At 36.6% G+C, this 11,021-nt stretch overlaps 1 protein-coding gene and 1 pseudogene across 1 annotated transcript; one reads left to right on the top strand and one right to left on the bottom strand.

Moving 5' to 3' along the window:
* Nucleotides 1-111: 111 nt before the first annotated feature.
* Nucleotides 112-3,272, bottom strand: dnajc15 (DnaJ (Hsp40) homolog, subfamily C, member 15). Its single transcript, XM_008432874.3, has 6 exons — nt 3,115-3,272; nt 1,914-1,965; nt 1,653-1,726; nt 928-1,004; nt 776-846; nt 112-476 (listed from the first exon to the last, which is right to left on the bottom strand). Exons 1-6 carry the CDS (start codon nt 3,214-3,216, stop codon nt 406-408), a joined length of 447 nt encoding a protein of 148 aa, XP_008431096.1. The 5' UTR covers nt 3,217-3,272; the 3' UTR covers nt 112-405.
* Nucleotides 3,273-4,803: 1,531 nt separating this feature from the next.
* Nucleotides 4,804-7,560, top strand: LOC103480502 (echinoidin-like; annotated as a pseudogene).
* The last annotated feature ends 3,461 nt before the right edge of the window (nt 7,561-11,021 follow it).

Genomic DNA, 11,021 nt, shown 5'->3' with positions numbered 1-11,021 from the left:
TTTTTGACTAACATTTTGTTAAAATCTGATCTCACATCAAGCAAGTTACTCACTTAAACACCCAGTAAGTTAAATAAACTTTGCTGTACAAACACACATTTCTCACTCCAATGTTTTTAAGTACATCTTTACTAAACACTTTACATGCCAATATATGTACATTCAAATGCTACAAACAAAAAATATAAACTAGCACAGCAACATTTTAGTCAGCAACCACTAGAAGGCGACATTACATCTTCTACAACCCGTTCATTTCCTTTCAACAATTTATTTCAATAAATAAAGTGTCTTTACTTATAGCCTCTACTTTGTTTTCTATGAAACTCAGAGGAGGTCCTGCTGTGGTGCTGACGTGAATGTTGATGCAGCAGAAATAATGAGCCGACAGTCTGACCCAGAGCGTCATCGCCGAGTCTCCTTTTCCATCAGGTCTTTAGCCTCGTTGATCTTTGCAGCGAGATATGGAGAGCCGCCTACAAACAAACACGACTCAGTCTGACCTTTGACACTTGAAGACATTCGAACAAGCTCAAAAAAAAATTATCAACGTAACATTTAAAATTCAGGGTTTCCAAAGGTTTGAGTGTAAATTTCATTCTGTTCAACTACAGGCAGCTGCTCACAAACTTGTCAGACAGCGACAACAATGTTCAACCAACTCAAAGGAGGAAAAGTTAAATTTGACAGTTTTATAGATTACTTTGCTTCTATTCCTATCTTGTGAAAATGCTTGTTTTAGGGAGCATCTATGGAGCAGATGGTGTAAAGTTACCTTTATCTGGGTGATTTAGGACCATGATCCTCCGATGTGCCTCACGTACTTTGGTCTTTGTGGCAGCTGGGCTGAATACAACACATGAAGGTTATCGTTACTATCATTAGCCTCATGTGTTAGCATGAATGCTAACAGACTTAAATGCTCACCTGACGCCCAGAATGAGGCCTGCCTCTCGCCTCGACATCTTCTGCTCAAAACCTCCTTTGTAATAAGACGAGAATCCCTGAGGGGACAGAAGATGGTTGGAGCTGGAGTACTGACCAGGAAACTGATGTTTGTTTTTTAGACTTTTCAAGAATTTCCACGACTAACAATTTTCAAGCAAACTTCAAAAATGTTGCAAAAAAAAAGAAGAAAAATGCTTATTAGGTATGTTTCCATCTGTTGGTTTGGAGCGAATCAACCAGGCTACACAAAGCGCAATTTCGTCAGATATTAGACTCTTAAGTTGTAGTAGGTTGAAAACTAACAATTTAATACACATTTTTAAAAGATGTAGAGAGCTCTCCCCTCTGAACTGGAAGTTTGAAATATTTTTTTTCTGAGTTTCATGCCTCTGGTAAGGCAAAGATCCTCCAGTGGATTAGAACTTGTTCAACAAATGTGTTTCCATTTTCACTTCAGCACATCAACCAAAACCCACTTTAAGCGAGTGTAAAAACTTTTTTTTTTTTTGCAAAATTAAGTTATTTTGAATTTTACAATTTCCATCAACCTTTTCTTATACAATATTTCAAAATGCACATAATAAGTGTTAATAAAAACATGGTTTACGAGATGAACTACTGGTTTTTTATTCAGTGAGAGAAACACAACAAAATATTTATCTGATCTGAACATCACAACTACGCTCAGGTAATATTTTACTTACTGCTGAGGGCATCTTCTTGACCGTTTCAGAGAAAGCCTGTCCCAGGGGCTTCCACAGCTGGAACGCATAACGGCCTGGGGACAAAACCCCCGCCAAAAAAAAAGAATAAGCAAATATTTTAAAATACAAGGCAGAAAAAATGATCCTGTACCTGTTTGTATTTAACCAATAAAGGTTTCAGCAGCACAGGCATTAGCAGTAAAGGAATAACTCTTAAAGCAGGCTACATTTATTTTATTCTGGGGAATGAGTTATTTTTACCTGCAAAACCCGCTGCAGCAACACCAAGGCCAACTGCGATCAGAGTCCCTCCCTGTCAACAAGACGAGGTTAAAATGGTAAGTAAACACACCATATGAAGGCTCTGCTACAGCGTGATCCTCATCAGCCTGGAAAAAGAACCCATCTTTATCACACTATTAAATTCCTAATGTTACCATCCCAATAACGTTTTAGTGGCTAAAGAGGTAAATCAGACGTAGGATGTTTTCTTTGTGCCTTCAACAAATATATTTGTGTAATTACACATCCGCCATCAGTTTCCCCCCCAAAAAAAGCATAAACTCCAAATGAACTTCATAAAATTAATGCAGGTTATTAAGTGGGTGAATGAAAGAGGAGAAATGTAATAATAGAAACTTATTAGGCAACAAAGAAACATGTAAAACTATTTGACGTTCCCACACATTCTTCCTGTCTAAATGTCAACCTGTTCCACACTCAGATCTGCAGACCTCTCATTACGGTTTTAAAGTGGGAATAAAAGACAAACAGTTTGAAACTAATATTTACAATTATTCACATTTTGAGTGTCTGGCTTATTCCCCCAGCCACAGAAGATGGTTTCAATTGGCTTTAATTTCCATCCCTTGTTGACAGCAGAAACATTTTTCCAGACTTATCCAGATCTAAAAACACTTTCATAAAATCCTAAACCTTTCATAAAAACCTTAAAGTCTGCAGAGTAACTCTGACTGTTACTCTGAATACCCTCAAACAGTCCAGAATGCTGCATGATGACATATAGTTTAATCATGATCAAATTAGTATATTACAATTTAGTCTGGAAATGAATATTATATCATTTATATTAAAACTTTTTACAACAAGACTGATTACTGCATGTTATTTTTCATGAGATTCACTCAGTTTAAGTTCAGTATTTAGTATCTTATGTACAAAAAGGTCACGACACGAACATGCATTATAACCTCAAACAGTCGTTAAGGTAAAATTAATATGCAGATAAAATTGATACATTTTCTCATTAAGAACCAACGAAGTAATTTTGCATCAAGCAGCGACTAAAAGCTGCTTCACCTGAACACACGTTTCTGATGTAACCGAGCTTGACGCCGTTAGCGGTCACCGCGGCGGTTACCATCACAGACTTTCATTAAATCTCACTATATTCATTTGACAGACGCTAAAAAGACTCACCGACCACAACCCGGACACTTACCAACCGTCTGTCTATCTCTGCGTCACTTCTAATATTTGTTTTAGGGGAATATTCGGCATGTCGCATTATTTCATCCACCGCTGCTGCGCCGGTCTTCGCCATGTTGCCTTTCTGACGTCACGTTTGGTATCACGTTTTGTATTGTGTATCCGCTCGTCCCTTTCAAAATAAAATTCACCACTTAAATGTTTATGGCCACTTCCTGCTAGTGCGCAAACCCTTCCGCAAACCGACCTAAAGCGATTCCGTTCCTTTCCTCCTGTGCTCTTGTGCGAGACACTAAGGAGCAGCTTCCTCTGACTTGTTTTCCTTTTTAAAAAATGTCATGTAATAATAATAATTTTCACAGATTGAATTAATTGAAAACAAAGAACAAGTACAGTGTGCCAAGTAAAGAAATAATAAAAAAAACATGCAGACTTAATTAATTAACAATAAAAAAATAAAATCAAAACTTTTTGATAATTCAGTCCCCTACAGTGACTGAATTATTGAAATTCAGTCATTAAATAAGACAATCCTTTGTACTGGAAAAGATATAGCCTACACAAATAATAATAATATCAAATTTAAATTATTTTTGTTTTTCATTGTGCCTTTTTGTATTAATTGTAAAAATAAAATCAACAAAAGGTTTAAAAAGCTGAAAGCAAGAACAAAAGTTATCTATTATGTCATTATGAGTTTGCTAAAAGGCTGAGAGAAAAATAAAACTTCCACGTTGATGTTAAAAAAAAAACGTTAACCAACTGCATGTGAGAGAGAATAAGTTTTAATTTATTTTAAAGTTTCCACTTTATGTAATGGTAATTCATTCTCATTCATTTCAGTACTATTTAATTCTATAATGTCAGATTTATTTTAACATCTCACTCTCTTAATTTATTACATTTTTATTAAGGAATCAATTTTAATGTAAAATACTGAAGAGCCAGAAACTCAATCTCCTCTTAATACTCTACATTTTGCCTTTTATTATGAGTTTGTTTGCATGTGAGACAAATAAACATCTTCTACACAAACACTACATGTCGAACTTTCAAGGACGCATCTAAGAGCTACATGGGAATACAGACACCTATACTAGATGCCTTATAGCATCTTCAGTTATATTTAGGTGATTTGCACCTAGAAATTTGCTGAAGGCTGAAGCATTTTTAGGAAAAAAATTATGGGTTTTATTCATCATGTAGACAGCTTTAATAAGTGTTGGTTCATCAAATGTAAATATGTTGAACATTTCCTAATTTGCAAGAAGAAAAAATAAAAACATTTCGCATAGAGGCCTGTGTAGAAATTGTAAATTCAGAAGATGAAGATTTCTAAGGGATTGAAAAAAGTTATTAAAATAGTCTTTAATTTACCTTTATTGTAGCTAAAGTCATAATTCAAGAAGAACGTACTGAATTACCTTTTCAATTTATGTCAGACGGCTGAATGTTCCGGTTTCATCACTGAACAATTAATTATCACTTAAGTATCTGTAGTTTAGAAATTACAAAGCATCTGCAGGATAAAGTCAAAGTTTATAATGGCAACATTATAAACTTAATAAATGTACTTGGATAAACTTAAGTTGATTACTTTTAACAAATTAACTCAATCTTTTTAAGTTGGATCACCCGTTTTCTTTTTCCAATGCAACAAATAATAACTTGTTAAATTGCATTGACTCTTGTTATTCCTGTTAATGATGAACTCCAGAATGATCTGACTGATCGTCTCCTCGCCTGCAATTTTTCAACTTAACCAAACAAAGAGATGAGCTGAACGTCCGGCTAATTGAGTCTCTTAAAGAGGGAATCGATGATGGATTGTCTCTGCAGAGTAAGCCCTAAACACCATACAGTTTTTTTATTTAATAAAAAAATATTGATAGGGTAGGTATTTGTGTATTAATTTTAAAATATATATATATGACCAAAAACCCGATGTGGTGCAGATTAATGTTTTTGTTTCAACTTCCAAGCTCTTTTTTCTGATCTATTTTCAGATAACTCCATGGATAATATGACAGAAACAATTGATCTCCCCGCACTTTCTGTCATTCTAACTGCATCTCGCCAAGAAAGTGAGAAAAAACTTTCTTTCCTATCCAAAGACAAAGACCTGCTGAACGCTAAGCTTGGTGAAACGACTAAAGAGTTGCTGCGGCTTTGTCATTTGTGTGAAACAAAGTCTTTAGTTTTCTTTGATAAAGATGGATGAAGTGAAGTGAAAGTCAAGACAAAATTGGTCTAAATTATCTGGCATGTTCACTCCATTTAAATGCATTTAAATATGTATATATATGTAGGAATTTGTGGCATTTACAAATCTGAAATGTTTTACATTAAAATAAAACATTGTTCTAACAATATGTTATTGACGTTTGCACAGTAAATGATTAAGTCTGTCCAATATTTATACTGTGCTGGCAGGAAAAGAAGTTATGTTGTAATGTGAGCAATATGTATTTTATAATAAGATGATAGGTAGTATATTGTTCCGACAAAAACACAGTATTAGTACAATAACATTTTCATGCCACAATTTAGATTATAATTCCTTCTGGCCCGCATATAAACAGTCTGAACATTTTGCAGTGATATTTCACAATGAAAGAAATATTAAGAATTGATCTTCATGTAAATTCTTGAACATCTGGACTTGATTCTCTTCTTTCAGACACAACGTGTCCTGACGTGTGGCTGACGTTCAATCATTCTTGTTACTGTTTCTTAGGTAATGGCTCCTGGGACGAAGGCAGAGCAAACTGCACGAGCGAAGGAGGAGATCTGGTGGTGATAAATAATCCTGAGGAGAAGGTGATGAGAGATTTCAGAGGGACGCTACTGATTAAGTTTAGAAAAAGAGAAATTTAAGTTACGATGTTATGTAATACAGTCAGCAGGCATGTTGTTTTATATTCTCTGTATAGTTTTATGTAAAGATAAAAGACTCAACCAGATTTTCCACTGACAAGAAGTTTCCTCTAAAACATTTGAATTGATATTTAGCAATAATTTGATTAGTGGTTGAAATAAGGTAATGAAGCGAGGAATTCTTTTAAATAAATCAATTATCAAAACTAAAAGAAACCTTTTCATGTCAACATTTTACAGAATTTTCTTGCTGGATTGGGGCTGGATGCTTGGATTGGTTTGAGAAAAACTGAGGGATCCTGGCTGTGGGTTGATGGAACCACTCCGAATTTCACGTAAGGATCCAGTTTTTTATTGAGTGCCAGCAGTGACTCTAGATGTTGTTTCCTTCAGTTTGCAACATGGTTTCTGCATAAACCCTTCATGTTTGTGTAAAGTCGTGTTGTCAAATATCAACAAGAAGTTAGATCAAATTGAATTTAAGTATTTCATTTTAATAAGTCGCAGCCTCAAAACCGTTGAATTTTTTTTTTAGCATTGTTATTAAATTTACTATCTGATCTGACTACAATCTTTAATGTTCTCATGATGAACTGCTCATGTTCAAAAACTCGAGAGTGTGATCTAAGTGGGGATGAAGTTTATGTGAAATTTAAAGCATTTCAAGGTTTACTTAGTTGGTAGAACTGATTTTTTTTTAAAAAAGAAAAGTTTTAAATGCTTTTGTCTCAATGTTTTGTTCATCTGACTGCCTGTTAAATTCTGATGCAAAAGGAAAAAAGTTCCATGATTCTCTCTTTCTCAACTCTGTCAGATCCTGGAGCTTCAATCAGCCTGATAACTTTGATGGAGACCCAACATGGGGTGATGAGGACTGTGCACATATCACATCGAATGCCGGTGCACCTTGGAATGATCTTCCATGTGATGCCAACAGATGGTGGATTTGTGAAAAAATACCAACAATGTTTGCTCCATAATTTTTGAAAATGATTTATTTTTATTCTTCGGTAACCAAGCAAACATCACCGTGTTTAACTCACCCGTTACAAAATTGCAAACAATGAACTCTATCAACATACACAAGCGTTTTTTTCCTCTTCCACCAACAGAAAACATATTCTCACTCTGCTTACTTTGCTAGCTCAGTTAAAATTAGGAAATGTTTAAGTTGCTATAAGTCACTCGCTGCTCCTTTTCATTATGTGTATAAATAAAATTTCTTGAATATTCTCTGTAGATGATTTAATTCTGACTTTTTAGTATTTACCGAAGATCAACAGTGCATGCTGGTTTTCAGTTTATGGATCTTTATCTTTTAACATTTCGTAGAAATATATTTTTAAAAGGCTCCGTATTTGTGAACGCAGAGAGAGGCTGTCATGCTGGATTTGAGTTCCTTGACCCACATGCAAGTTCACACATAAAGCCAGAGAATATTGATCAGTGAAAGTTTAATGGAGGTTCTTTCCAAAAATTAAATCAGATTGTGCTCCAGAGAACGGGTAGGCAGGTCAGCTCGGGTTCTGTTCGGAGAAGGGAGATATTAGTAGGGACCGGAGTTTGAGAGATCTTGATTGGTTTTGAGGGATAAGCTTACGGTCTCTCGGACGGTGGTTGCGCAGAGGAGAAAGGCTAGGATCCGGGAACGTACTGAAGATCAATGATGGAGTGGGGAGGAGAGCGGCAGGCAAAGATGTTCGGTCTTGCGATCTCAAAGTCCGGACTTGGTTCCTGGTTTGATTCCAACAGCTCGTCAGGTTCAACAAGAGGGACCATTGAGCGATGAGTGATTGCTCCTCTGCTTCTTAAAAGTCCACCAGCCAATTACTCGGAATCAGCTGCCAGTGCGCCAACCTGTCAGAACTCTCCCACGAAGATTCTCTATAGGAAAGAGCACTCACACTAACCCGAATCTTAACAGTGGCACAGCAACCGTTTGGGTTCTTGTTGTTCTGCCCGAAATCAGATACACAAGCCCTCTAAAGTAGAAAATTATCAGATGAAACAAAGATTTGAAATTTACTTTGAACAGAACAATTTGCTTCACGTATATATAGAATATGTGCGTTTTGCATTGGCAAATTTGCTGAAGTCAGTTTGGTGTTATTTCCACATACATGGTAATTGGACTCAAAAATGAAACAGCGTTGACAGGTCTACAGTCTAACAGTAATAGTTTTATCCATAGGAGGATTTATGCATTAAAGTTAATTTAAACCATTTCTCGCTAATGTTCACAGGGACATCATTTTCTTCAATTGTTATATCTGGAATAATAGATTTAGAGTGTAATAGGTAAAGAAACACATTTAAACTGTGAAAGATGAAAGTATGATAAGGTGCTGGCTTTGTGTTGTCTATTATTAAACACTATAACATTCAACATATCAGTGTTTCCTTTAGGTGTTTCCTTGCTTCAGCAAGTTATTTCAATAGACAGACAGTAAAGCAGGGAAACATCTAAAACATGCAGGGCAGTGTGCTTTGAGGACCAGGGTTAGGAAATACTATTAACATATATTATCAGAGACATATAAACATTTAATAAAGAATAATAAATAATATTCCTCTGTAGCAAGTTGTTCTTTCCAATGGCACATTTCATTAAGGACTCAGAACCTTAAATATGTTAAAAGAATTTAACATCCAAATTTGAAAAGATTAAGTTTTAATGTAGATGAGCATTAGCTGTCTTAAATAAAGTCTTTTTAAAAGTTTACAGAGCATCAATTCTAGATTATTAGATCTATTTTTCAACAGTTTCAGAACCTGTTCAAGCAGGTTTCAGCAGCCTTGTAAGTCCCTGGCAGCTCAGCGACGGTGGAGACGCAGGAGCTCTGGGACCTAAAGGCCTGATGAAGAGCAGAGAACCCATGAGACGCTCTTACCTGTTGATGCTGATCTGCTTTGAGGCAACATTTGGAACACAAATAACATTTCCTGAAGAGATCATTAAAATGTTAAAGGTCTAACATTACAGTATGTTTTTAAACGCTTAGGAACAATTTTGAGAGCAGTTTTTTCACAAACTTATACATTTAGCACATAGGTTATTTGCAAAATTGATCACTTTCTGCTAACGGGACCAAAAAACACCGAACTGCGCAGCACATGCTAAGGTTATCAAAGTCAATAGCAGGCTAGCAACAGTTAGGCTAGCATAACTGGCCCACTGCTCACTTGTTAAATCTTTTCTTTAAATTAAAACGTTTTCCTCATCTGTGAAACCATTATCTGTGGTAAACTACTAAACATTGCGTCCGCTGTTCTGATTCTTTGCGTGATTGTAGTATTTTCCTGACCACCAATATTCCTGACTCAATGGACAGAAACGGCGCAATGTCCAGTCCAGTAACATATACATCCTATCAATGCTGCTGCCTCGCGCTCTGTCCTTCTCTCGCACTTCCCGCTACTTAGCATTGGGTGTCAGGTTACATTGTGTTGCATTCAATGTTGTCGGAAAAAAGAATTTCATGCGCTTAAGCTCCGATTTGCCATAACTATTTATTGAATTCATTGTCGCTAGCTGGGGTGGCAACAGGGGTGGCAAGGCTCTCGTTTGGGGTGGCGACTGCCAAACAGCGCATGTAGATGTTGCATCTTGATCAGTGGTTTCACCGGTTTTTATTGTCATTGTTGTTGACAACTGTTAACACACAGATAAGAGCGACAGTGAGCGACTCCGTTGACCAGCAGCTGTTGGCCTTTTGAGTCAGAAATACTGTGTTCAATTTTCCCTCTAGTGGCGAACTGCTGCAACTACAACTTAATGCCTCCCTCAGTACCAACAGGAGAGACAGTCAAGCAACAATGTTTTCTGTTTGTTAAAATTTAGGTTTTCAGCTTATATGAACGATCTGGAACTTTAACTGCGTAACAAACAACAAAAACAAAGACATTAGGAGATCTGAAATAATTATCTACGGTACATAAATCTTTTTCAGATATATTTTATTGATGCATGTCTCAAAGCAGAAGTGCACTTCTTCATTAAGTTAAGATAATTTTAAATCTAAATCTGCTTGGGCTAATAATTTGTAGGTTTACTGTGTGAGACATCAATAGATAAGTGTCAATCAATGTATAAAATATGACCAATCATGTTGAAAACTAGAGTTATGGTATAAAAAAGCCATCAAGAACCTAAACAGTACATGACTGTAGAGTCAGTGACTCCATGTAAGTGGCTGAGCTTCTTTAGATAGAAATCTATCACAGGAAAGCACATCTTTCACCACACATGCATGTTCAATTTAAAAACCAAGAAAACATTCTGACAAAATTATCTGGTTTGCAGCAGAAGATTCTCACAAACCTATGAGACAGTTTGTGATTATTTTCAAAAATTAATATAAACATTTACTTAATTTTAGATGCAAAGTGAGACAGACACTTGCATTTCTGAGCTCAATTTCTGTTCCTTATAACTATCTATGATCGAGAAAGAGTGCATGCAGTGGTGGTGGATTGGTAAAGAGCGACCCAAACATGGAGGCTTTAGTCATCAGCTTGGCTCTTGTGGGTTTGGGTTCCGGCCTGATGGCCTTCGCCACACGTCTTCCCTCTCTCTCACATCCTGCTTTCCTGTCAAATAGAGCCAACAAAGCCAGCCAAAGTGCATAGTTTTGGAGGGTGGAAGGGAGCTAGAGAATCTGAAATGTCCAAAAAAAAAGAAAAAACACTTCCAGAATCTGCAAGTTTATTATTTAATTGCTTTTAAAAGCCACAAGGAATTACATCATACAGGTCCAACTTTTCAAGTTAATGTCATTAATCAGTGGCACAACTACACATTGTTCAGGTGGATGCGAAAACATAAATCGCCCCCCCTATCCTCCCCAGGAAGGTTGAAGGAGTGTGGAAAACATACGCTTGCTCTACCCCCTCCCCCCCAGACGACGATACGTGAAGAGTAAAACTTGCCACATTTACCTCGTCACGTGCGCGAGGTGAAGGTGCGTAAGGCGCGCTGAAGTATATGGGAAAACATCATCGGCGCGCCGCCCCCTCCAGACGGGGTTTTTGACGCACCCTCCC

Source organism: Poecilia reticulata, chromosome 2 (assembly GCF_904066995.2).
Source record: "Poecilia reticulata chromosome 2, P_reticulata-male-v2, whole genome shotgun sequence".
NCBI lineage: Eukaryota > Metazoa > Chordata > Actinopteri > Cyprinodontiformes > Poeciliidae > Poecilia > Poecilia reticulata.
Note: the sequence above shows the minus strand (reverse complement) of the source record. Positions and strands in the feature narration are given on the sequence as shown.